The sequence below is a fragment of the Salvelinus fontinalis genome, chromosome 2 (genome assembly GCF_029448725.1).
Source record: "Salvelinus fontinalis isolate EN_2023a chromosome 2, ASM2944872v1, whole genome shotgun sequence".
Classification (NCBI taxonomy): domain Eukaryota; kingdom Metazoa; phylum Chordata; class Actinopteri; order Salmoniformes; family Salmonidae; genus Salvelinus; species Salvelinus fontinalis.
In genome coordinates this window covers 9,608,677-9,636,676 of record NC_074666.1, presented here as the reverse complement: position 1 = coordinate 9,636,676, position 28,000 = coordinate 9,608,677, and the positions used below count along the sequence as shown (strand labels likewise).

Here is a 28,000-nt window from a genome sequence, read left to right as displayed (position 1 = left end):
TGATGCCTACCGCCGGTAAACCCCATCGAAGAAGAATGGTCTGTTTGGTCTGTTTCGCAAGCATTCCCAGAAGTCTCGCGATGTTGCGCCTCCCGGTTTAGAAACTGTGACATTTGGTCAAACTCTATTGTTACAAAACTACTATTCCCCTAATCCCCATCACGAATTACATTCGACGTCACCGAAAACATCATGGCGGGGTAGTGTGTTCATGGGCGCTAAATTTGGAATAAAACGTCAAACATATGGAATATATCTCTAAAAAAGGAATTTAATCACGAGGTTTGTATTTGTATTGATCATGATACTTATTTGGAGAAGAGGAAGTTAGTATTAGCTATATTGCTACATTGCTTTCCTAGGCGTAGAACTTATATTATGCTAATAATAATGCTCTTTCGCCGTTACTATTCTGTTATAACAAATGCTAGCTAGCTAGCAAGATAATGCAATTACTTTATCAGATGTCTGTATCTCACTATACGTTTTCTGGTGCAGACTGTCACAGTCTCTCTCTGCAGTAGGACAGAATGGTCCGCAGATCCAGGATCAGTGTTCGGCCCAACGTCAGGCCGGCAGGCAGAGGCCCAGCAGTCCCAGCCTCCTCCCAAGACACTCCTCCATCGTCCCAGGCCACCGAGGCTTCTTCCCAGGCAGGAAGCCAGGAGGTGGACACCACCACTACTGTAGTACCAGAAACTTCCACAGAGTCCACCACACCCAGAGAGTGAGGAAAAGTCTGTCATTAAATCAAATGTATTATAGTCCCTTTTACAGCAACATTTGTCAATGATTAGTTGCTGCTGGCCAGCAGTCAGAGCTGGTTCTGGAGGTTCGTAACCTCTCATAGGATTTATAATTGTTGTATAATTTAGAACTGTTCAAGGTAACATGGGTTATACACATGAGTAACTTGCTACTTTCCCAACAACCATCCACTGACTGTGTGGCTGCTCACGTATTCCTTGATTGTCAGCATTGTTTCTGATCTTTTTGTCTTTTGGTATAGGGATGATGAAGACCCAAATGCTGAGGCTTCCAGTGGCACCCCATCAGACAGTATTCAAAGGAGGAAGAGGTTCTCTTTCATACCAAACCTTGGCATACCCCGGGCGGGCGCAACCCCGGCCCTCACCCTCTCCTTCCCCCGGACCTCCAAGTGCCCTGTGAGAGCGGGCACTGAGACCCCAGCCCCTGAGGCTCCAGGGGCCCGCAGCGAGACAGATGCTGGACCCCACAGGGCATGAGATACCCAAGGCGGAGGCCCTCTGGAGGTAGTAGGCAGGCCAAAGTACAGCCCAAACCCAGCCCCCTGTCCCCATCTTCCCCAGCCCCTGAGACAACAACCCCCCCACTGGGGAAGCAGGCAGTGCATTACTCATCCCCGCCAAAACAGACCCTGCAGGCAGCAAACAAGGAGGAAACATCCTCACAGCTCACCAAACAAGACAAAGGCAGCATCCAATTAGATCTCTCAAAAAAAACACCAGCCATTAAAGCTCCATTCACTCCATCAGAGAATGTCCCATCATCCTCCCTTTCACACAAAGAGGGTATCTCAGTATCTGAGAGAGCTATGACTCTGGTAGCCAGGTCTGTTGGGCTCACCGGGTTGGCACCAGGGAAGTCCAGGCTTAGCAGGTTCCTGAATGACCCAACGGACCTGCAGAGGCTGGCCAAGGCCCGGCAGCTCAGAGAACTGCTGAGACAGGAGATGAACAAGGAAAAGGTGAGATTGGTTTCAGTCTCACTGATTTTCTTTAGTTCAGAGATTAAGGCTTGATAATATAATCTTGTGAAGTTAACCCATGATGCATGTTTGATAGCACAGACTCTGCAGAGCATGTAGGATTATTATTGCAAATTGATAGGTTAAGCGAAGCACTTAGTGTACCTCCAACACATACAGTTGAAGTCGGAAGTTTACATACACTTAGGTTGGAGTCATTAAAACTCGTTTTTCAACCACTCCACAGATTTCTTGTTATAACAAACTATAGTTTTGGCAAGTCGGTTAGGACATCTACTTTGTGCATGACACAAGTAATTTTTCCAACAATTGTTTACAGACAGATTATTTCACTTATAATTCACTGTTTCACAATTCCAGTGGGTCAGAAGTTTACCTACACTAAGTTGACTGTGCCTTTAAACAGCTTGGAAAATTCCAGAAAATTATGTCATAGCTTTAAAAGCTTCTGATAGGCTAATTGACGCCTAAAGGTACCACGTTCATCTCTACAAACAATAGTACGCAAGTATAAACACCATGGGACCACGCAGCCGTCATACCGCTCAGGAAGGAGACGCGTTCTGTCTCCTAGAGATGAACGTACTTTGGTGCGAAAAGTGCAAATCATTCCCAGAACAACAGCAAAAGACCTTGTGAAGATGCTGGAGGAAACAGGTACAAAAGTATCTATATCCACAGTAAAACAAGTCCTATATCGACACTGCTCCAAAACCGTCATAAAAAAGCCAGACTACGGTTTGCAACTGCACATGGGGACAAAGATCGTACTTTTTGGAGAAATGTCCTCTGGTCTGATGAAACAAAAATAGAACTGTTTGGCCCTAATGACCATAGTTATGTTTGGAGTAAAAAGGGGGAGGCTTGCAAGCCGAAGAATACCATCACAACCGTGAAGCACAGGGATGGAAGCATCATGTTGTGGGAGTGCTTTGCTGCAAGAGGGAGTGGTGCACTTCACAAAATAGTTACTATGATGAGGAAGGAAAATTATGTGGATATATTGAAGCAACATTTCAAGACATAAGTCAGGAAGTTAGAGCTTGGTCGCAAATGTGTCTTCCAAATGGACAATGACCCCAAGCATACTTCCAAAGTTGTGTCAAAATGGCTTAAGGACAACAAAGTCAAGGTATTGGAGTGGCCATCACAAAGCCCTCACCTCAATCCTACAGAAAATGTGTTGGCAGAACTGAAAAAGTGTGTGCGAGCAAGGGGGCCTACAAACCTGACTCAGCTACACCAGCTCTTTCAGGAGGAATGGGCCAAAATTCACCCAACTTATTGTGGGAAGCTTGTGGAAAGCTACCTGAAACGTTTGACCCAAGTTAAACAATTTAAAGGCAATACACTCAATTAGTGTTTGGTAGCATGTAAACTTCTGACCCACTGGGAATGTGATGAAAGAAATAAAAGCTGAAATAAATCATTCTCTCTACTATTATTCTGACATTTCACATTCTTAAAATTAAAGTGGTGATCCTAACTGACCTAAGACAGACTTTTCACTAGGATTAAATGTCAGGAATTGTGGAAAACTGAGTTTAAATGTATTTGGCTAAGGTGTATGGAAGCTTCCGACTTCAACTGTACTATGTCTATATTAGGGATAGGCAATTTTGACGCGGGGTGGGGCCACAAAAAAACAACTCATCATGAGGGGCTGCAGTGGCTCATGGGTCTGTGTACCCCCCCCCCCCCCCCCCCCCACACACACAGTGAAAAGAGAATATGTTTTAAAGTAAATTTCCTGCAATTCTACACATTTTGCCATAGTGTGGAGGTAAATGTTAGCAGGTCTTAATTTGATTACTGATGATCAATGGGCCACACCCCGTTTGATAATTCGACCATGCTTAGTACAGGTTTAGATTGCTGGCCGCTAGACTAATTTACCAATAAATATTTTTTTTTGCTGACATGGGCTAATTGAGTGACTGCTGATGCACAACCCCGACAGTCCCCCCTGACAGTTATAGTTCATATAAGGGAATCAGTCAATTGAAATCAATTCATTAGTCGCTAATCTATGGATTTCACATGAATGGGAATACAGCTATGCATCAGTTGGTCACAGATACATTAAAAAGGTAAGGGTGTGGATTAGAGGTCGACCGATTATGATTTTTCCACGCCGATACCGATGCCGATTATTGGAGGACAAAAAAAGCCGATACCGATTAATTGGCCGATTTTAAACAAATAAATATATATATATATATATATATATATATATATATATATATATATATATATATATATATATATATCATACACAGACACACACATTTTTGTAAAAATGACAATTGCAACAATACTGAATGAACAATGAACACTTATTTTAACCTAATATAATACATAAATAAAATCAATTTAGTCTCAAATAACATGAGAACATATGTTAAAATGAACCACCAGCTTTCATGGGTCTTCAATATTCCCAGTTAAGAAGTTTTGGGTTGTAGTGGAGAAAGCAGAGCTTGTCTGCATGGTCCCCTGTCAGTCTGCTCCTCTGCGAAACACAGACCTTATTTGAAGTAGATCAAGACATTCTCTATGGAAGACATGAACGGTAAAATAACGAAGGAACCCCTTTCAAGTACAGCCGCAAGTTATTACAGGAATTATAACGCGTCAACTATTTCTCTCTAAACCATATACCTTTGACTAATCCAGAAACTATCACCTCGAAAACAAAACGTTTATTCCGTACCCTATTTTATCTAACGGGTGGCATCCATGAGTCTAAATATTCCTGTTACATTGCACAACCTTCAATGTTATGTCTTAATTACGTAAGATTCTGGCAAATTAGTTCGCAAAGAGCCAGGCGGCCCAAACTGTTGCATATACCCTGACTCTGCGTGCAATGAACGCAAGAGAAATGACACAATTTCACCTGGTTAATATTGCTTGCTAACCTGGATTTCTTTTAGCTAAATATGCAGGTTTAAAAATATATACTTGTGTATTGATTTTAAGAAAGGCATTGATGTTTATGGTTAAGTACACATTGGAGCAATGACAGTCATTGATTTATTGTTTTTTATAAGATAAGTTTAATGCTAGCTAGCAATTTACCTTAGCTTACTGCATTCGCGTAACAGACAGGCTCCTCGTGGAGTGCAATGTAATCAGGTGTTAGAGCATTGGACTAGTTAACTGTAAGGTTGCAAGATTGGATCCCCAGAGCAGACAAGGTTAAAAATCTGTCGAGGCAGAACGTTCCTAGGCCGTCATTGAAAATAAGAATGTGTTCTTAACTGACTTGCCTAGTTAAATAAAGAATAAATAAAGGTGTAAAAAAAAAAAAAAAAAGGCAAATCGGTGCCCAAAAATACCGATTTCCGATTGTTATGAAAACTTGAAATCGGCCCCGATTAATCGGCCATTCCGATTAATTGGTCGACCTCTAGTGTGGATAGCGTTGCACATTTTGGGGAATATTCAGAGATGGAAACTTTCCGTGGGAATTAACGGAAATATATGCAAATTAATATTACTACCATTTAAATGTAGATGTTTTTTGTATTGGATATATTTACCATATCATATGGAGACAGAAACATAAACCGTTTACCTTATTATAAGTAGACATAATTGCAAATGATTAAACCCTCCAATAAATAAAAAAATCCTTAATTAAATGAGTTGACTCTTCACATGGGATGATTTCACTGAACAAAAAAAAGGGAATATTGAATGGTTCCCAATGATCCATCGCATCTCCCAAAAACATTTTCAACATACATCTGTAAAATGATAGTCTAGAAACTAAAGCTTTGGTTGTCTTCCTCTCAGGCTTTCATGTCTTCTCCCTGGACCTCTTCAATGTCCACCTCTTGAACATCAGACTCTGAGGCCTCATCTTCACTGTCACTTTCCAACCTTGTTGAGGATGGCTCGTTGTCAGGCTCAAAAAGCCTCACATTTTCCCGGATGGCCACCAATTTTTCAACCTTTGTATTGTATTGGTCAGCCTGTTGGTGCTTTGGTGTGTGTGTTCCCAAACAAGGACCAGTTGCGCTCTGAGGCGGTGGGATTTGGAGGCAACAGGGGAAAGAGCCTCAGATCCACAAAGTCCATTCCACCAGGTGGCTGATGAGATATGTTGGCACGACTGCCATATTGCATCTCCATCCCAAAGCACTTGCTTGGAAGTGTACTTCGTCATACTGCCAAGAACCTTGCCCTCATCCAGGCCAAGGTGGCGAGACATGGTAGTGATGACACCATAGGCCTTGTTGATCTCTGCACCAGACAGGATGCTCTTGCTAGCATACTTGAGGTCCAACATGTACACTGCGGCGTGTATGGGCTTCAGGCAGAATTCTTCATGCTTTTTGATGTATTTCAGAACTGCAGTTTCCTCTGTTTGGAGCAACAGTGAAGTGGGCAAGGCAGTACGGATTTCTTCTCTTACATCTGTAAGCAGAGTCTGAACATCAGACAGGATGGCATTGTCTTCCTCAATCCGTGCAATGGCTACTGCTATAGGTTTCAGGAGTTTCAGGCTGCTTACCACTCTCCCAAAATACATCATCCAGGAGGATCCTCTTGATGGGGCTGTTCAATATCGGCAGACTGTGATATAGCCATTTCTTGGAGAGACTCCTTCCCCTCCAGGAGACTGTCAACAATGATGACAACACCACCCCAACAGGTGTTGCTGGGCAGCTTTAATGTGGTGCTCTTATTCTTCTCACTTTGCTTGGTGAGGTAGATTGATGCAAAACTTAAAGACCCGTCACATACCTAACCATTTCCTTGGCTCTCTTGTAGAATGTACCCATTGTTTTCAGTGCCATGATGTCCTTGAGGAGCAGATTCAATGCATGAGCAGCACAGCCAATGGTTGTGATGTGAGGGTAGGACTCCTCTTTCGACCAAGCAGCCTTCATGTTCGCAGCATTGTCTGTCACCAGTGCAAATACCTTCTGTGGTCCAAGGTCATTGATGACTGCCTTCAGCTCATCTGCAATGTAGAGACCGGTGTGTCTGTTGTCCCTTGTGTCTGTGCTCTTGTAGAATACTGGTTGAGAGGTGGAGATGTAGTTAATTATTCCTTTCCCACGAACATTCGACCACCCATCAGAGATGATTGCAATACAGTCTGCTTTCTCTATGATTTGCTTGACCTTCACTTTAACTCTGTTGAACTCTGCATCCAGTAATTGAGTATATGAATCATATCTGGTTGAAGGGGTGTATGCTGGGCGTAGAACATTCAGAAATCTCTTCCATTACACATTGCCTGTGAGCATCAGGGGTGAACCAGTTGCATATACAGCTCGAGCAAGACTTTCATCAGCATTTCTCTGACTAAGTTCCTCTATTGAGTCAAAAAAACGTCTGATTCCAGGAGGACCATGAGCTGTTGCTGTCGATAAGGTGTCTGATTCACATTTTCACCTCGAATAGAAGTAGAGGGACTTTTGTCAGAGGTTTCTTATTGTAAGCGCTGAGGGAACTTTATGCACTTGGCCAGATGATTCTGCATCTTTGTTGCATTCTTAACATATGATTTGGCACAGTATTTGCAAATGTACACAGCTTTTCCTTCTACATTAGCTGCAGTGAAATGTCTCCACACATCAGACAGTGCCCGTGGCAATTTCCTGTAAAGATTAGGAAAAAAATAGGAATAAAAACAACAAATACAATTCCATGTAAAGATAAATAGTTAAGCAGTTAGATGAAACATCACATTTTTAAGATACATGTTTTCAAATGAAACATGTATGGATGAATTTAAGCAAAATTCCCAAAACTCCCAGGGCTTAACTTCCCATGGAAAATGTACAGAAAATGCTGTAAATTTACCGGAAAGTTTCCGACCTTTTGCAACCCTAGGTGTGGATCAGAAAACCAGTCAGTATCTGCTGTGACCACCATTTTCCTCATGCACCACGACATATCTCCTTCGCATAGAGTTGATCAGGCTGTTTATTGTGGCCTGTAAGAATGTTGTCCCACTTCTCTTCAATGACTATGAGAAGTTGCTGGATATTGGTGGGAACTGGAACACGCTGTCGTATACGTTCATCCACAGCATCCCAAACATGCTCAATAGGTGACATGAATGTTGACTATGCAGGCCATGGAAGAACTGGGACATTTTCAGACTCCAGGAATTGTGTACACATCCTTGTGACATGGACTGTGAATTATCATGCTGAAACATGAGGTGATGGCGGCGGATGAATGGCATGACAAAGGGCCTCAGGTTCTCGGCACGGTATCTCTGTGCATTCAAATTGCCATCAATAAAATGCAATGGTGTTCGTTGTCCATAGCTTATGCCTGCCCATACCATAACCCCATGGGGCACTCTGTTCACAACGGTGACATCAGCAAACCACTTGGCCACACAACACCATACACGTGGTCTGCGGTTGTGAGGCCGGTTATACGTACTGCCAAATTCTTTAAACCAACATTGGAGGCGGCTTATGGTAGAGAAATTAACATTAAATTATCTGGCAACAGCTCTGGTGGATGTTTCTGCAGTAAGCATGCCAATTGCAAGCTCCCTCAAAACTTGACATCTGAGGCATTGAGTTGTGCGACAAAACTGCACATTTTAGAGGGGCCTTTTATTGTCCCCAGCACAAGGTGCACCTGTATGTGTAATGATCATGCTGTTTAATCAGCTTCTTGATATGCCACACCTGTCAAGTGGATGGATTCTCTTGGCAAAGGAGAAATACTCACTAACAGGGATGTAAACACATTTCTGCACCAAATTTGAGAGAAAGAATATTTTTGTGTGTGTGGAAAATTTCTGGGATGTTTTACAGTATTACAGGAAAACAGAAAGGAAAACGCCTTACACTGGCTGGATGCCTGATGAAGACCTAAGGGTCGAAACTTTGTTACAATAAAATCACCTGGGAGCATGTGCAGCAGTGTGTGCCATTTTTCCTTTCTGTTTTCCATGAGTTTGCCTAAAACTCCAGCACCTGCGGAAAGTACCTGGATGTGCATATGTTGTTCAGCTTTTGGACATCTTTTATGTAAACAAAATTTGTGCACAACATTTGAGAGAAATATGTTTTTGGGCATATGGAACATTGGGATCTTTTATTACAGCTCATGAAACATGGGACCAACACTTTACATGTTGCGCTTCTTTTTTTGTTCAGTGTTGCCCATCCCTGGTCTATATAAACTCAGCAAAAAAATAAACAACTGAGACACAAACTGAACAAGTTCCACAGACATGTGACTAACAGAAATGGAATAATGTGTCCCTGAACAAAGGGGGGGGGTCAAAATCAAAAGTAACAGTTAGTATCTGGTGTGGCCATCAGCTGTATTAAGTACTGCAGTGCATCTCCTCCTCGTGGACTGCACCAGAATTGCCAGTTCTTGTTGTGAGATGTTACCCCACTCTTCCACCAAGACACCTGCAAGTTCCCGGACATTTCTACGGGGAATGGCCCTAGCCCTCACCCTCCGATCCTACAGGTCCCAGACATGCTCAATGGGATTGAGATCAGGGCCCTTCGCTGGCCATGGCAGGACACAGACATTCCCGTCTTGCAGGAAATGACGCACAAAACGAGCAGTATGGCTAGTGGCGTTGTCATGCTGGAGGGTCATGTCAGGATGAGCCTGCAGGAAGGGTACCACATGAGGGAGGAGGATGTCTTCCCTGTAACGCACAGCGTTGAGATTGCCTGCAATGACAAGAAGCTCAGTCCGATGATGCTGTGACACACCGCCCCAGACCATGACGGACCCTCCACCTCCAAATCGATCCTGCTCCAGAGTACAGGCCTCGGTGTAACGCTCATTCCTTCAACGATAAACGCGAATCCGACCATCACACCTGGTGAGACAAAACCCTGACTTGTCAGTAAAGAGCACTTTTTGCCAGTCCTGTCTGGTCCAGCGACGGTGGGTTTGTGCCCATAGGCGACGTTGTTGCCGGTGAGGACCTGCCTTACAACAGGCCTACAAGCCCTCAGTCCAGCCTCTCTCAGCCTATTGCGGACAGTCTGAGCACTGATGAAGGGATTGTGCATTCCTGGTGTAACTCGGGCAGTTGTTCCCATCCTGTACCTGTCCCGCAGGTGTGATGTTCTGATGTACCGATCCTGTGCAGGTGTTGTTACATTTGGTCTACCACTGCGAGGACGATCAGCTGTCCGTCCTGTCTCCCTGTAGTGCTGTCTTAGGCGTCTCACAGTAAGGACATTGCAATTTATTGCCCAGGCCACATCTGCAGTCCTCATGCCTCCTTGCAGCATGCCTAAGGCATGTTCACGCAGATAAGCAGGGACCCTGGGCAGCTTTCTTTTGGTGTATTTCAGAGTCAGTAGAAAGGCCTCTTTAGTGTCCTAAGTTTTCATAACTGTGACCTTAATTACCTACTGTTAGTGTCTTAACGACCATTCCACAGGAAAGTTTCTTTTTTTGCTGAGTTTAGTAGCCTAGAGATTCTCAGTTAAATCAGTGGTTGCTGTCACTATTTCCAGATGCTAGATGGCAGCAAAGTAATCTGTCAAGATAATAATAATCATATAATGTATACATTTTAAAGATATCTCTTTATTGCTCCACTGAATATAACCGTGTAATGTTTTCAATGTGCAGAAACTGAGGAAAGCCAAGGTGTGTTTGAGTGAATATACGCTGGATCCCTCTAAAATGACCACGAGAGATCTCCTATACTACCTGCCTGATACCAACCCCATGACGTAAGGTTATATATAGGCTTCCTTCCGTGTGGGTTCTATACAGTATAATCTGTGTTAAGAGGGTTTTTCTGAGCCCTAAGATCCCTGTGTTGTGTGTTCCTATCAGGTCCTATCTGGAAGAGGAACAGAGGGAGAACCAGACTGTTCTGCCTCTCACCCCCTCAAGAGAAGAGTAAGTAGGCAGATTACAATGGAAGTGGAATGGATCACACAATATAAAGAGGTGTGCTTTGCTGTTTAACCCAACTTAAACTACCATCTCTGTCCCCCACAGGTCACCTGCGAGGCCCCCAACGCCAGAGGCCCCGGCTGAGACAGCAAGCCAGAGGGATGAAGATGAGGATGATGTTGACGCTAACGATGGGGTGATTGTGCCGCGAGTGAGGGTGGCAGAGGACGGGTCTCTGATCATCAATGAGGAGAGGTCCGTGTTTAAATAAGCTTTCTACGTTTCCTTTTGACTTCAATAGCCACTTGCCCGTTATCATGACTAATCAGTGTGAGCCATGTTACCTGACTTGGTGTGGGTGTGTCCTCCAGTTTGACGGTAGAGGTCCTGAGGCAGAAAGGGCCAAATCCAGCTGATGATGGAGACCCAATCTTTGAGCGTGGCTCCACAACCACCTACTCTAGCTTTAGGAAAGGGACATACGTCAAACCCTGGTCCAACAAAGGTACAGTATGACAACCACTTGGTATCTGATGTGTACTCCCACATCATGCACAACTAGGCAATCTGCATTTGTTTCTGCACATTGAAACCAAAAGTCTTACTTAAACCAAATGTGTGTTTCATCAGAGACAGACATGTTCTTCCTGGCTATCAATATGGTGGGAACAGACTTCTCTATGATTGGACAGCTGTTTCCTCACCGCGGTCGCATTGAGATCAAGGTATATATTTCCTGTATACGCTATGATAGTCTCAATATTTCCTGTATACAATAGAATATTCTAATTATTAGCCTCATAAGTTCTAAGGTAGCTTAGCAGTTCAGACGTATTTTTCCGTGTTGTCGTGTCGTGTCCTGTATATATATATATTTACACCTTTTCTTCACATATCTTTTATTTATTTTATTATCCAAGAACTCAACTACAAAAGCTTTCCTGCAAAAGCTTTCCTGCAACCCGCTTCACCAATTACAATAAGTACTATTCACCTCAATCTGAAAATCCATCGTGGAAGATAGCCAGGGGCTAATTCAGAAGCTAGCCTGAAAGCTAATCCAGAAGCTACTCCGATAGCTAGCCAGAAGCTAATCTGTAGCTGCCCCGAAATTAGCCGGTTTGCTGGCTAGCGTTGGTGTTTCAGCTGCCCACGTTTTGCGGTCATCAGCTATTCCTCTAGCTCGATAATCTACCGGCACTTTAGTGCAACGCGACTCGGACCGGAGCATTCCGGGACTTTTTTTCTCTCAGTTTCCCCGGATTCCAACCGCAGCCTCAGCCTCTATTTTGCACCTTGATTTCGCAGCTAGCTAGCTGCATACCGTGTGACTATTGGCTTACGTCGACCCCGGAGCTAACTCAAATCATGCTGGAGCTAGCCAGCTGAGGAGTTCCATCACCATCCGGACCCGCTTCTTTGTTGCTGCTGCAGATACGGAACCCCACCGGGCCTTCACGACTGACTGCCGACGTTATCTGCCCGAGGGATTTATCCAACCGGCACCTCCGTCCCGGCGTTACCTGAACGCTCACCTGAGGCCCGCTAATCGTTAGCTGTCTTATCGGCTGCTATCTGAACAAAACCCCACTACACGGAACCTACCGACGGAAACGCACGAGGTATCTACAAACAGACCTCCATCCTATGCTGCTACCGATAGCCATATACCCGGCCGGCTGTCTGGATCGCCACGACCCCAACCAACCTCTACTCACTGGACCCTTATTTATCACTCGATTAAGCTTGCCTCTCCTTAATGTAAATATGCCTTGTCCATTGCTGTTCTGGTTAGTGTTTATTGGCTTATTTCACTGTAGAGATTCTAGCCCTGCTCTCTATACCATATCCAACCCTGCAGTTCCACCACCCACATATGCGATGACATCACCTGGTTTCAATGATGTTTCTAGAGACAAGATCTCTCTCATCATCACTCAATACCTAGGTTTACCTCCACTGTATTCACATCCTACCATACCTTTGTCTGTACATTATTCCTTTAAACTATTTTATCGCCCCCAGAAACTTCCTTTTACTCTCTGCTCTGGTAGCTCTAGGCGACCAATTCTCATAGCTTTTAGCCGTACTATTATCCTACTTCTCCTCTGTTCCTCTGGTGATGTAGAGGTGAATCCAGGCCCTGCAGTACCTGGCTCCACTCCTATTCCCCAGGCGCTCTCTTTTGATGACTTCTGTAACCGTAATAGCCTTGGCTTCATGCATGTTAACATTAGGAGCCTCCTCCCTAAGTTTGTTTTGTTCACTGCTTTAGCACACTCTACCAACCCGGATGTATTAGCCGTGTCTGAATCCTGGCTTAGAAAGACCACCAAAAATTCAGACATTTTTATCCCCAATTACAATATTTTCAGACAAGATAGAACGGCCAAAGGGGGCGGTGTTGCAATCTACTGCAAAGACTGCCTGCAGAGTTCTGTTATACTATCCAGGTCTGTTCCCAAACAATTTGAACTTCTACTTTTAAAAATCCACCTCTCTAAAAACAAGTCTCTCACCGTTGCCGCCTGCTATAGACCACCCTCTGCCCCCAGCTGTGCTCTGGACACTATATGTGAACTGATTGCCCCCCATCTATCTTCAGAGCTCGTGCTGCTAGGCGACCTAAATTTGAACATGCTCAACACCCCAGCCACCCTACAATCTAAGCTTGATGCCCTCAATCTCACACAAATTATTAATGAACCTACCAGGTACCACCCCAATTCCGTAAACACGGGTACCCTCATAGATATCATCCTAACAAACTTGCCCTCCAAATACACCTCTGCTGTTTTTAACCAAGATCTCAGCGATCACTGCCTCATTGCCTGCATCCGTAATGGGTCAGCGGTCAAACGACCTCCACTCATCACTGTCAAACGCTCCCTGAAACACTTCAGCGAGCAGGCCTTCCTAATTGACCTGGCCGGGGTATCCTGGAAGGATATTGATCTCATCCCGTCAGTAGAGGATGCCTGGTCATTTTTTAAAAATGCCTTCCTCACCATCTTGAATAAGCATGCCCCATTCAAGAAATTTAGAACCAGGAACAGATATAGCCCTTGGTTCTCTCCTGACCTGACTGCCCTTAACCAACAGAAAAACATCCTATGGCGTTCTGCATTAGCATCGAACAGCCCCCGTGATATGCAACTTTTCAGGGAAGCCAGAAACCAATATACACAGGCAGTTAGAACAGCCAAGGCTAGCTTTTTCAAGCAGAAATTTGCTTCCTGCAACACAAATTCAAAAAAGTTCTGGGACACCGTAAAGTCCATGGAGAATAAGAACACCTCCTCCCAGCTTCCAACCGCCCTGAAGATAGGAAACACTGTCACCACCGACAAATCCACTATAATTGAGAATTTCAATAAGCATTTTTCTACGGCTGGCCATGCTTTCCACCTGGCTACCCCTACCCGGGACAACAGCACTGCCCTCCCCTCTGCTACTCGCCCAAGCCTTCCCCATTTCTCTTTCTCCCAAATACAGTCAGCTGATGTTCTTAATGAGCTGCAAAATCTGGACCCTTACAAATCAGCCGGGCTAGATAATCTGGACCCTTTCTTTCTAAAACTATCTGCTGAAATTGTTGCCACCCCTATTACTAGCCTCTTCAACCTCTCTTTCGTGTCGTCTGAGATACCCAAAGATTGGAAAGCAGCTGCGGTTATCCCCCTCTTCAAAGGGGGGGACACCCTTGACCCTAACTGCTACAGACCTATATCTATCCTACCCTGCCTTTCTAAGGTCTTCGAAAGCCAAGTCAACAAACAGATTACCGACCATTTCGAATCACACCACACCTTCTCCGCTATGCAATCTGGTTTCAGAGCTGGTCATGGGTGCACCTCAGCCACGCTCAAGGTCATAAACGATATCGTAACCGCCATCGATAGGAAACAATACTGTGCAGCCGTATTCATTGACCTGGCCAAGGCTTTTGACTCTGTCAATCACCACATCCTCATTGGCAGACTCGACAGCCTTGGTTTCTCTAATGATTGCCTCGCCTGGTTCACCAACTACTTCTCTGATAGAGTTCAGTGTGTCAAATCGGAGGGTCTGTTGTCCGGGCCTCTGGCAGTCTCTATGGGGGTGCCACAGGGTTCAATTCTTGGACCGACTCTCTTCTCTGTTTACATCAATGATGTCGCTCTTGCTGCTGGTGATTCTCTGATCCACCTCTACGCAGACGACACTATTCTGTATACTTCTGGCCCTTCTTTTGACACTGTGTTAACAACCCTCCAGGCGAGCTTCAATGCCATACAACTCTCCTTCCGTGGCCTCCAACTGCTCTTAAATACAAGTAAAACCAAATGCATGCTCTTCAACCGATCGCTGCCTGCTCCGGCCCGCCTGTCCAACATCACTACTTTGGACGGCTCTGACTTAGAATATGTGGACAACTACAAATACCTAGGTGTCTGGTTAGACTGTAAACTCTCCTTCCAGACCCACATCAAACATCTCCAATCCAAAGTTAAATCTAGAATTGGCTTCCTATTCCGCAACAAAGCATCCTTTACTCATGCTGCCAAACATACCCTTGTAAAACTGACCATCCTACCAATCCTCGACTTCGGTGATGTCATTTACAAAATAGCCTCCAAAACCCTACTCAATAAATTGGATGCAGTCTATCACAGTGCCATCCGTTTTGTCACCAAAGCCCCATATACTACCCACCACTGCGACCTGTACACTCTCGTTGGCTGGCCCTCGCTTCATACTCGTCGCCAAACCCATTGGTTCCAGGTCATCTACAAGACCCTGCTAGGTAAAGTCCCCCCTTATCTCAGCTCGCTGGTCACCATAGCAGCACCTACCCGTAGCACGCGCTCCAGCAGGTATATCTCTCTAGTCACCCCCAAAACCAATTCTTCCTTTGGACGCCTCTCCTTCCAGTTCTCTGCTGCCAATGACTGGAACGAACTACAAAAATCTCTGAAACTGGAAACACCTATCTCCCTCACTAGCTTTAAGCACCAGCTGTCAGAGCAGCTCATAGATTACTGCACCTGTACATAACCCATCTACAATTTAGCCCAAACAACTACCTCTTTACCTACTGTATTTATTTATTAATTTATTTTGCTCCTTTGCACCCCATTATTTCTGTCTCTACTTTGCACTTTCTTCCAATGCAAACCAACCATTCCAGTGTTTTTTTTAGTTTTTATTTTACTTGCTGTGTTGTACTCACTTCGCCTCCATGGCCTTTTATATTTTTATTTATTTATACATATATCTGTTTGCCTTCACCTCCCTTATCTCACCTCACTTGCTCACATTGTATATAGACTTATTTTTTTTATCTTTTTCACTGTATTATTGACTATATGTTTGTTTTTACTCCATGTGTAACTATGTGTTGTTGTATGTGTCGAACTGCTTTGCTTTATCTTGGCCAGGTCGCAATTGTAAATGAGAACGTGTTCTCAATTTGCCTACCTGGTTAAATAAAGGTTAAATAAAAAAAAATAAAAAAAAAAATAAGAAATCACTGATATTCTTAAGATATTTGCTTTACTCATCAAATACTGTAGGTTGGGCTGTATCACTTTAAAACTGTACTAGGCATGGTTGTGTTACTGCAGGCTTATCATTTGGTCTCCTGGTTTTTTATCTTTCAGAACAAGTTTAAGAAAGAGGAGAGAGCAAACAGCTGGAGGATAGACAAGGCCTTCAGTAATTTTGGAAAACTATTTTATCAGAAGCATATTACTATACTTAGTCATTATAGATGGGATTGGGGAATCAAACGCATTATGGTATTTTCTCTGTTCAGAGGAGAAGCGTAGGCTGGATCTGGAGTTCTTCACAAGCCTCTTGGAGAAGATCTTGGGCATCGAGGCGAAGAGTAACAAAAACAACAAGTCCCCCACGGACAAGAAAGTGATCAAGAAAAATAAGAGAAAACCAAAAGGTAACTAAGATACATTTCCTTGTCTACTTCGTATTGGTCGTGTAGGGAGTTCCACCACAAGTCAATGCCTGAATTTCTCAGAGTGGATTTGCTATGTGTTGCATCTCATATGGCATCTCTCTCCCATGTTATCTGGTGAAAGTGATGTGATTTCTTGGTCATAGTTCATATTAAGAGGGTAGTAATGTCTTCAGCCTCACTCGCTAGCCATCCTTGCGTTCTGTATGGGTTTAAATATCTCTCTGCTTTCTGTCCATCAGAAAAGAAAGCAGCGAATCAGCTGAGTGACGTGGAGGAGGAGAGGTCAGATGCGGAGATGGACAGCGACGAGGTGGAGGGAGAGAAGGAGAACGTCTCTAACGTAGGGAACACAACTGCCGCTGACTCCACCTCCCCCAAGAGAAAACGCAAAAGGAAGGATGGAGGAGAGTCCTCCCCTAAAAAAGCAATGTATGGAAAGAAAAAGAAGAGCAGCAACCTGGTAGCAAATGATCAAGGTGCAGTAGAACCACCATGACTTCAGCAGTGCTTTTCACAGTAGCCATATAACTCAATTAAAATACACAATATCTAGTAACTAAGGATCTTGTCTTATTTACTGACATTGTTGTGTCCTCTGCTTCCTCAGAAGAGGCTGGAGTACCGGAAGGTGAAGTACCTGAGGACCAGTCACCTGCTGAAAGGTAACATGTGCAGTTTGGAAACAAGTTCACTATAGGATAGGAAACAAGTGTTACGTGCTGAGATATCTCTATAATGTATTTTTGTATTAGTTCAAAGCAAGCGGAAGGGCCAGTGGAAGGAGACAAGGGTCATGTGGAGATCAAACCAGCCCAGCTGTCCCGTGGTCGACCCCAGAGACCTCTCCCTAACCTGGGGAGGAAGTGGGGCCAGAGAGGCCTGCATCCCAAGACCAAGCCTAAAGATAAAGATGGGCCCACACCTGTGGAGGAGGAGAACACTGAAGAAGGAGTTTCTAAGGAACAGGTTGGTCTTTGTGTTGGGAGGAAAACCTAATTTAAGACAGCAAATAGAGCTTATATTCTCGTCAACATCATCGTGGATAGAAATGTTCCTGTGGTCATATAATGTTTCAGGGCGGCAGATAGCTTAGCGGTTAGAGTGTTGGGCTAGTAACCCTTGAGCAAGACATTTAACCCTAATATGCTCCAGGAGCTCCGTACTACTATGGTTGACCCTGTAAAACAACCCATTTCCCTGCACCTATCTGGTGTATGTGACAATAAAACATATAAACTGAGTGTACACAACGTTAAGAAGACCTTCCTAATATTGAGTTGCACCCCTTTAGCCGTCAGAACAGCCTCAATTCATAATGGGATTGGACTACAAGGTGTCGACAGCGTTCCACAGGGATGCTGGCCCATGTTGACTCCAATGCTTCCCACAGTTGTTTCAAATTGGCTGGATGTCCTTTGGGTGGTGGACCATTGTTAATACACACGGGAAACTGTTGAGTGTGAAAAACCCAGCAGTGTTGCAGTTCTTGACCCATAACCGGTGTGCCTGGCACCCTCTACCATACCTCATTCAAAGGCACTTCAATATTTTGTCTTGCCCATTCACCCTCTAAATGGAACACATACACATTACATGTCTCAATTGTCTCAAGGCTTAAAAATCATTATTTAATAACCTTTTAAAGATCTGACCCTTTTTTTAAATTTTCGCCTAAAATGACATACCCAAATCTAACTGCCTGTAGCTCACGACCTGAAGCAGGGATATGCATATTCTTGATACCATTTGAAAGGAAACACTTTGAAGTTTGTGGAAATGTGAAATTAATGGAGGAGAATATAACACATTAGATCTGTTAAAAGATAATGCAAACAAGAAACATGCACTTTCAATTTTTTTCCCCATCATTTTGAAATGCAAGAGAAAGGCCATAATATCATACAGGAGTTTAGGAGCAATTTAGATTTTGGCCACCAGATGACAGCAGTGTGTGTGCAAAGTTGTGCAATACTGCACAATATTTTCTATCAAGTCTGGCCGAATTGGTCAATTGATACATCTTCAAGTACATAACTATTGTCACGGCTCCTCCTCTGCCGTGCAGGGGGTGGTTCCTCCTGCAGGCAGAGGAGGGTCGTTAGTGATTGGAGCCACCTGGGCTCAGGGTATAAAGCTGTCACTAATCACTCTTGCTCTCTCTCTCTCTCTCTGCTCCTCCAGGTATGCTCATGATTTGTTTGTTCCTTTTTAGTTTTGCATAGTTTTCACTCAGTCATGTTCACACACACATATTCATGCACCCATGCACTTTACATACACCTTACATTCTGATACTTCCACACCTCATTCCTGTTTCTTAGTTTAAAGTTAATAGTTTGTTTAATAATAAAGAACACTTTTAAATTGGCCTATACCTGTTGTTCGTGTCCCCTCATTGTTGTCACAGGCTATGAGCCGGCTTGTGACACTATAGAAAACATACAAAAATTAAGTTTACACACTCCCAGGAATGTCATACATGATGGATCATTAGCTTCCCTATAGAAAAAACACATCTAGATGGCGGGGTGGGTGTGGAGCCAGAGACAGCAGTGGGGTCAAACTGCAGAACCCAGTCCTTACATTTGAAAATAAAAAATATATTTTATCAAACAAAACTATCTCTGGGACACTCAGAATGATAAATCAGAGCAAGATTACTGAATGTAAGTACATTACTTACCTTCAGAGGTGAATGTATTAAACCAGTTGCCGTGATAAAGTTTTTTGTTGTTGTGCACTCTCCTCAAACAATAACATGGCATTTCACTGTAATAGCTACCGGTACTGTAAATTGGACAGTGCAGTTAGATGAACAAGAATTTAAGTTTGCTGTTACTTACAACATCATTCTAGTCACATTAGCGCACGTTAGCAACAACCGTCACGGTATAGGGACACCGATCCTACGGGATCTTTAAGAGGTTTTAACATGTCTTCTCCCCTTCATCTACACTGATTGAAGTGGATTTAACAAGTGACATCAATAAGGGATCATAGGTTTCACCTGGATTCACCTGGTCAGTTTATATCATGGAGGCAGCTCTGCAGAGTCGTCACTAGCTGACACAGCCACAGTCATAAAATCTGATTTTAAACCTAACCTTAACCACACTGCTAACCCTAATGCCTAACCTTAAATTAAGACCATAAAGCACATTTTTGTTTTAATGAAATGTAGCAATATAGCCAATTTTGACATTACAGCTCACACACAATTGTTTATTTTCCTTATTAATTTAAACTATTTGTAACATTCTATCAACTCAGATAGTACTGTCCAACCCCTACTTTAACTCACTTTCAGGTTGATAAAGCTGCTTCGTCGAAAGTCAGTCAAAAGAAGAAGAAAGCTGGTGATGTCTCTTCATCTGAGGAAGAGGAGGAAGAAGCCAACGATAAACCCATCAAATCCACCAGGTAGGTACAGTTGAAGTCGGAAGTTTACATACACTTAAGTTGGGGTCATTAAAACTAGTTTTTCAACCACTCCACAAATTTCTTGTTAACAAACTATAGTTTGGCAAATTGGTTAGGACATCTAATTTGAGCATGACAACAATTGTTTACAGACAGATTATTTCACTTATAATTCACTGTATCACAATTCCAGTGGGTCAGAAGTTTACATACACTAAGTTGACTGCCTTAAAACAGCTTGGAAAATTCCAGAAAATTATGTCATGGCTTTAGAAGCTTCTGACAGGCTAATTAACATAATTTTAGTCAATTGGAGGTGTACCTGTGGATGTATTTCAAGGCCTAACTTCAAACTCAGTGCCTGTTTGCTTGACATCATGGGAAAATCAAAAGAAATCAGCCAAGACCTCAGAAAACAAATTGCAGACAAGTCTGGTTCATCCTTGGAAGCAATTTCCAAATGCCTGAAGGTACCACTTTCATCTGTACAAACAATAGTACGCAAGTATAAACACCATGGGACCACGCAGCCGTCATACCGCTCAGGAAGGAGACGCGTTCTGTCTCCTAGAGATGAAAGTACTTTGGTGTGAAAGGTGCAAATCAATCCCAGAACAACAGCAAAGGACCCTGTGAAGATGCTGGAGGAAACAGGTATAAAAGTATCTGCAACCACAGTAAAACGAGTCCTATATCGACATAACCTGAAAGGCCGCTCAGCAAGGAAGAAGCAACTGCTCCAAAACCGCCATAAATAAGCCAGACTACGGTTTGCAACTGCATATGGGGACAGAGATTGTACTTTTTGGAGAAATGTCCTCTGGTTTGATGAAACAAAAATAGAACTGCTTGGCCATAATTACCATTGTTATGTTTGGAGGAAAAATGGGGAGACTTGCAAGCCAAAGAACACCATCCCAACCGTGAAGCACGGGGATGGCAGCATCATGTTGTGGGGGTGAATTGCTGCAGGAGGGACTGGTGCACTTCACAAAATAGATGGCATCATGAGGTAGGAAAATTATGTGGATATTTTGAAGCAACATCTCAAGACATCAGTCAGGAAGTTAAAGCTTTGTCACAAATGTGTCTTCCAAATGGACAATGACCCCAAGCATACTTCCAAAATTGTGACAAAATGGCTGAAGGACAACAAAGTCAAGGTATTGGAGTGGCCATCACAAAGCCCTGACCTCAATCATTTAGAAAATCTGTGGGCAGAACTGAAAAAGCACATGCAAGCAAGGAGGCCTACAAAACTGACTCAGTTACACCAGCTCTGTCAGGAGGAATGGGCCAAAATTCACCCAACTTATTGTGGGAAGCTTGTGGAAGGCTACTTGAAACGTTTGACCCAAGTTTAACAATTTAAAGGCAATGCTATCAAAAACTAATTGAGTGTATGTAAACTTCTGACCCACTGGGAATGTCATGAAAGAACTAAAAGTTCAAACAAATCATTCTCTTCTATTATTCTGACATTTCACATTCTTAAAATAAAGTGGCGATCTTAACTGACCTAAGACAGGGAATTTTTACTATGATTCAATGTCAGGAATTGTGAAAAACGGAGTTTAAATGTATTTGGCTAAGGTGTATGTAAACTTCCGACTTCAACTGTGTGTGTATATATATATATATATATATATATATATATATATATATATACACACACACACACACTGTAGAAGGTCACAGCTATGAATTGTAGTGCGCAATCTAACTGTTTGTTTGTGTATTTCAGGTATGGTAGAATACCCCAAAAGACACAGCTCCTGAATTACCCTGCAAAGGAGGAGGGGGACTCGCCGTCTGACTCTGCCCCCGCTCCTGCCTCAAACGGATCCCCATCCACTTCCTCCTCATCCACCAAGCTGAAAGCCAAACCACCAACCAGAAGGGCCAAAATCAAACCTGGCCCCGCCCTGCCAGTTAGGAAGGGCCAATCAGTGGCCCGGAAACCCAAGCTGATAACCCTGAGGGCCTCCCAGTCTGAAGATGATGATGAGGAGGGAGGAAGAGAACAGAAAGAGGAGGCACAGGCCCAGGAAGACCACCACAATCCCACAAGTTCCGGGGAGGAGAACCAGGCGCAAGCGTTTGCTCCTATGAGCCTTCGCTCGCCACAACCCGTCGCCACAGAGGTTGAGGAGAACATGGAAGAGGTGAGAGTGGTGACACACATACCATTTTCATACTACTGAGCCGACATGTACAGCGCTGGCCTGGTTACGCATCCACCATAATTGCTAGAACCGTACTAGAAAGGGCAAGGTGAAAATAAAATATCAATGCCAGCACAGTGCGATATAGATTGGCTCAATGGTGTGAAAGGGGTGACAGAGTCTACAGTCCTGGGGATGTAGATCTTCTCATAATGGACTCACCTATGTATTTGTAGTTATTTTTTGGGTTAATTTATAGTTGGAAAAGTATTTAGACCCTTGACTTTTTCCACATTTTGTTGCGTTACAGCCGTATTCTAAAATGGATTCAATTGTTTTTTTCCCTCATCAATCTACACACAATACCCCATAATGACAAATCTGAAATACCCCCATTGGTTTACCCATTCATTCACTCTCTGACTTGCTATTCACAAAGCTGCTTTAGTTATCCTAAACTTTTAAATGCACCACAACCTTCCCTTTGTATGTATTTTTATTAGTTTATTATCAGTTTTATCATGCATGGTTTTTCCATCCTTTAACCTTCCTCCCTGTCCTCCTCTCCTCCACTCACAGCTTGATATCGCCACCAATCTGCCTGACATCCTGGCTCTATCCCAGGATGCATTCTGTCCTGACTTGTCATGCGATCAGGCGCAGGGTGAAATGGGCACAGTGCCCTGTGAACATCAGTTGGACCTGTTAGTAGTAAGTCATCGTGTGCCCTGTCTTGTGTGGACAAAATGTGTTTCCCTATACGTCAGGAGTATTCAACCGGGGGGTACTGCAGGGGGTCCACATAAAAAATTATAAATAAACTGGATTTTTAAATATATATTTTTTATGAATATGTTTTTTTATGTCAACTTTATTTCTCAACTCCTAATATTGAGCCAATTACACTCATTGGAGTTAGTTACACTCACTGGAGTCAATTACACTCACTGGAGTAACTGACATGTGCTTTTTCAAAGTCTCTGCTAATAGGCTACCAATCAATAGGCTACCAGTCAATAGGCTACCAGTGTGGCAAGTGCTGCTGGTGTGCTTTTTTTTTGCCAGCACATTGCTAACCTCTGTTTTAAACAGCTGCTTCTGGCAGAAATGTGTCTGGAGTTACTTTTCTAGCTAAAATGTTGGAGTTTGGACCTACAGTATACTTCCTCTTCCAGTTATTATGTGGGGAGGTCAAAATAGTTTTTCATTGTCTACCAAATCTATTCATTTTTAAATGTTGATTACTTCTCCTTGCCATTATCATTCACCTAATGATAAGACAAGACGTGAAAAAAATATGCTTTTGCTAATGTATGATGACAAGAAAAGGTTGAAGACCCCTCCTATACAGTGCCTTGGAAAGTATTCGGACCCCTTGACTTTTTCCACATTATGTTACGTTACAACCTTATTCTAAAATGTATTAAATCATTTTTTCCCCATCATTAATCTACACAGACTACCCCATAATGAAAATCAAAACAGGTTTTTAGAAATGTTCTACAAATTTAATATCACATTTACATAATTATTCAGACCCTTTACTCAGTACTTTGTTGAAGCACCTTTGGCAGCGAAAACAGCCTTGAGTCTTGGGTATGACGCTAAGCTTGGCACACCTGTATTTGTGGAGTTTCTCCCATTCTTCTCTGCAGATCCTCTCAAGCTCTGTCAGGTTGGATGGGGAGCGTTGCTGCACGGCTATTTCCAGGTCTCTCCAGAGATGTTTGATCGGGTTCAAGTCCAGACTCTGGCTGAGCCACTCAAGGCCATTCAGAGACCTGTCCACTCCTGCGTTGTCTTGGCTGTGTGCTTAGGGTCGTTGTCCTGTTGGAAGGTGAACCTTCGCCCCAGTCTGAGGTCCTGAGAGCAGGACCGTTCTGGAGCAGGTTTTCATCAAGGATCTTTCTGTACTTTGCTCCGTTCATGTTTCCCTCGATCCAGACTAATCTCCCAGTCCCTCCCAGCCACCACCATGCTTTACTGTAGGGATGGTATTGGCCAGGTGATGAGCAGTGCCTGGTTTCTTCCTGATGTGACGCTGGGCATTCAGGCCAAAGAGTTCAGTCTTGGTCTCATCAGACCAGAGAATCTTGTTTCTCATGGTCTGAGAGTCCTTTAGGTCCTTTTTGGCAAACTCCAAGCAGGCTGTCATGTGCCTTTTCCTGAGGAGTGGCTTCTGTCTAGCCAATCTACCATAATGGTCTGATTGGTGGAGTGCTGCAGAGATGGTTGTCCTTCTGGAAAGTTATCCCATCTCAACAGAGGAACTCTTGAGCTCAGTCGGAGTGACCGTTGAATTCTTGGTCATCTCCCTGACCAATGCCTTTCTCCCCCAATTGCTCAGTTTGGCCGGGCGGCCAGCTCTAGGAACTCTTGGTGGTTCCAAACTTCTTCCATTTAAGAATGATGGAAGCCACTTTGTTCTTGGGGACCTTCAATGCTGCAGAAATGTTTTGGTACCCTTCCCCATATTTATGCCTTCGACACAATCCTGTCTCTGAGCTCTACGGACAATTCCTTCAACCTCATGGCTTGTTTTTTGCTCTGACATGGATGATAAATGTTAACAGGATGCACCTGCGCTCAATTTTGAGTCTCATAGCAAAGGCTCTGAATACTTATGTAAATATGGTATTTCTGTTTATTATTTTTAATAAATGTGAGAAAAAAATTCTAAAAACTGTTTTTGCTTTGTCATTATGGGGTATTGTGTGTAGATTGAAGATTGTTTTATATATCTTTTTTATCCATTTTAGAATAAGGCTGTAACGTAACAAAATGTGGAACAAGTCAAGGGGTCAGAATACTTTCCCGAATGCGCTGAACATCACAACCATCCCTGCTTCAGCCATGTTGTTATACTATGTTTTGTCATAATATCACATTTCATTTATATAGCACTTACCACAAGGCCTCAGTGTTATATTAAGGTCACTGGGTCAAGCACCCACCTGGTTCAAACACTTCAGCTATTTTGCTCCAGATTGTGGATCTCTTATGAGGCCAATTTGTTTTTTCTTCTCTTCATTCTAGGATGTAATTGACTTCCTGTCTCCAGATAACATGGAAGGTTGGTTGGTCATTTCAAGAGCTGATATCTATTGCATCCTCTTTAGTAAAACAGTCAAAAACCTTTCTCCCTCTATCCACTAACTATAGAGTGTTAATTTAACAGTCTCTCTCTTCTCTTCTCCTCGGTCTGTGTTCCAGTATCTGATCTACCTCTCAGCACTAACTATAGAACGTTAAACAGTCTCTCTCCTCTGTGTTCTAGTGTCTGAGGAGAGCTACAACGAGGCAGCTAGAACCTTACTGGCCATCGGCAATCTCACCCACCTGTCTCAGCCTGCTGAGGCCTGCACTGCAGCAGATGATTTCATCACTGAAGAATGTTCCAATGAGGAACAACAGTACCAGATGTCATCACAGCCCGCTGACCAATCACAAACTAGCACTACTCCTTCTGAATCTCTGACCCCTAACCTTTGGGTCACTGAGGCATCCCTGACTGCTGAGGATTCTGTCCCTGTTGCCAGGTCAACAGCCTCTATCCCAGTCTCCAAGATATCAGCCTATGTTGCAGTCGCTATGACAACAACCACATCTGTCCCAGTCACCACGACAACAAAAATAGCCTCTGTCCCAGTCACTAAGACAGCAGCCTCTGTCCTTGTCACCATAACGACAGCTTCTGTCCCAGTTACCAGGACAACCGCCTGTATTCCAGTTACCATAACAACCGCCTCTGTCCCCGTCACCACAACAACATCCTCTGTCCCAATCACCACGACAACAGCCTCTGTCCGATTCACCACGAGCACAGCTTCTGCCCAAGTGCCTCAGAGCAGTGACGAGCCAACTCAGGAAACCACACCTGCAGAGGAGGAGCCTCTCAGACATGGGGAGGGAACTGTTATTGGACACGCCTCTTATGTGAAATTATGTTCAGAAGTGTTCAAGCAGCAGACGACCTCACAGACCAGGAGGAGCCGCTTCCCTAAGGTCAAACCCAACATGGGCCTGGCTGCCAGGACCACACAACCCAAACCAACACATCCTACAGAAAGTATTACCACACAGCCAAAACCACCACAGTATACCATCACACAATCAGAACCACCACCACAGCCTATGCTGAATATCACTGCATCCTCAAAACCACAGCCATCCAAGAATATCACCACAGAACCACCACTGCCTACCGAGAGTATTACCACAGAGTCAGAACCACAGCCCAAACAGAGAAGTACCACACACTCCAACCCACAGCGCACTGCAAATATCATCACACACAGAGAACCACAGCCCATTCAGAGGACCAGAGTAGCCCATTCAAAGCCACAGTGTAGACAAAATATTACTACGCACACAGAACCAGACCAGCCCACACTAAATACCACCACACAGTCAGAAACACCACCAGCCTACACTAGATACCACCACACAGTCAGAACCACCCCAGCCCACACTAAATACCACCACACAGTCAGAACCACCCCAGCCCACACTAAATACCACCACACAGTCACAACCACCCCAGCCCACACTAAATACCACCACACAGTCAGAACCACCCCAGCCCACACTGGATACCATCACAAACACACTCTCAGAACCACAGCCCATCCCAAATCTTGAGCAGCCAGGCCCAGGTACACGCAGAACCAGAGCCCCAGTCCCAGAGTCACCTCTGAAGGTCATCAGAAGAGGAGAAAGGTTGCGATGGCCCAAAGGAATATACTTCCTCCTCCCTCAGTGCTGTAGGGTCTCAGTCAGGAACATCAGACTCAGACCAGCCCAAACAGGCTGGTCCTCCAACCCGCAGAGCCCGTTTACCTAAACCCAAACCCAACTTGGATCGCACCGCTAGATCCGCCACACGCACTTCATCCCAGGTACCAGAAAGCAGAAACTGCCCTGTAGCCCAGACACCAGATGCTGCTACCACGCCCAGCTCTGAATTCCAGACACCACATGTTGAGGCTACCAGGCCCAACTCTGAATTCCAGACACCACATGATGAGGGTACCAGGCCCAGCTCTGAATTCCAGACACCACATGTTGAGGCTACCAGGCCCAACTCTGAATTCCAGACACCACATGTTGAGGCTACCAGGCACAGCTCTGAATTCCAGATACCACATGTTGAGGCTACCAGGCCCAACTCTGAATTCCAGACACCACATGATGAGGGTACCAGGCCCAGCTCTGAATTCCAGACACCACATGTTGAGGCTACCAGGCCCAACTCTGAATTCCAGACACCACATGTTGAGGCTACCAGGCACAGCTCTGAATTCCAGACACCACATGTTGAGGCTACCAGGCCCAGCTCTGAAGTCCAGATACCACATGTTGAGGCTACCAGGCCCAGCTCTGAGGTCCAGATACCACATGTTGAGGCTACCAGGCCCAGCTCTGAGGTCCAGAGACATTGCGCTGAAGTTCAAACACCAGAGGAGGCTGATGAGGTTCCCATGGAAATACAACAGATTCACCAAGTCATCCCCCTTACTGACATCATTGATGTTACCCAGGTAAAGTTATTATAAATATCAGCTATTAGTTTAGCCATAAGTGCTATTTTACAAATAAATGTGTTCCAACAAAAATGTCTGATTGTCTTCCGGTTGCATTACTGTAATGTGCTTTTAGAATGTGTGTCTGATCTGTGTGCCTTTGATGTTTGTATTCATAGGAGAAAATACAGCTGATTCACCAAGTCACCCCCCTTACTGACATCATTGATGCTACCCAGGTAATTCATTAATTGTATTCCTACCACAGATGTCTGGTTGCGTGTGGAAATGTGCTCCAAAAATGTGTGTCTGA

The 28,000-nt window shown here is 44.0% G+C and overlaps 1 protein-coding gene across 1 annotated transcript; it reads left to right on the top strand.

Moving 5' to 3' along the window:
- Nucleotides 1-6: 6 nt before the first annotated feature.
- Nucleotides 7-27,926, top strand: LOC129811463 (transcription factor TFIIIB component B'' homolog). Its single transcript, XM_055862797.1, is given in 20 exon segments — nt 7-282; nt 499-727; nt 1,010-1,232; nt 1,235-1,729; nt 10,352-10,455; nt 10,562-10,627; nt 10,730-10,879; nt 10,996-11,129; nt 11,255-11,349; nt 16,267-16,321; nt 16,422-16,559; nt 16,820-17,056; nt 17,188-17,242; nt 17,333-17,546; nt 19,888-20,000; nt 21,745-22,165; nt 22,745-22,876; nt 25,202-25,238; nt 25,443-27,705; nt 27,867-27,926. Coding segments are annotated over 18 exon segments (4,230 nt in total). The 5' UTR covers nt 7-282; nt 499-530; the 3' UTR covers nt 26,807-27,705; nt 27,867-27,926.
- Nucleotides 27,927-28,000: the final 74 nt, after the last annotated feature.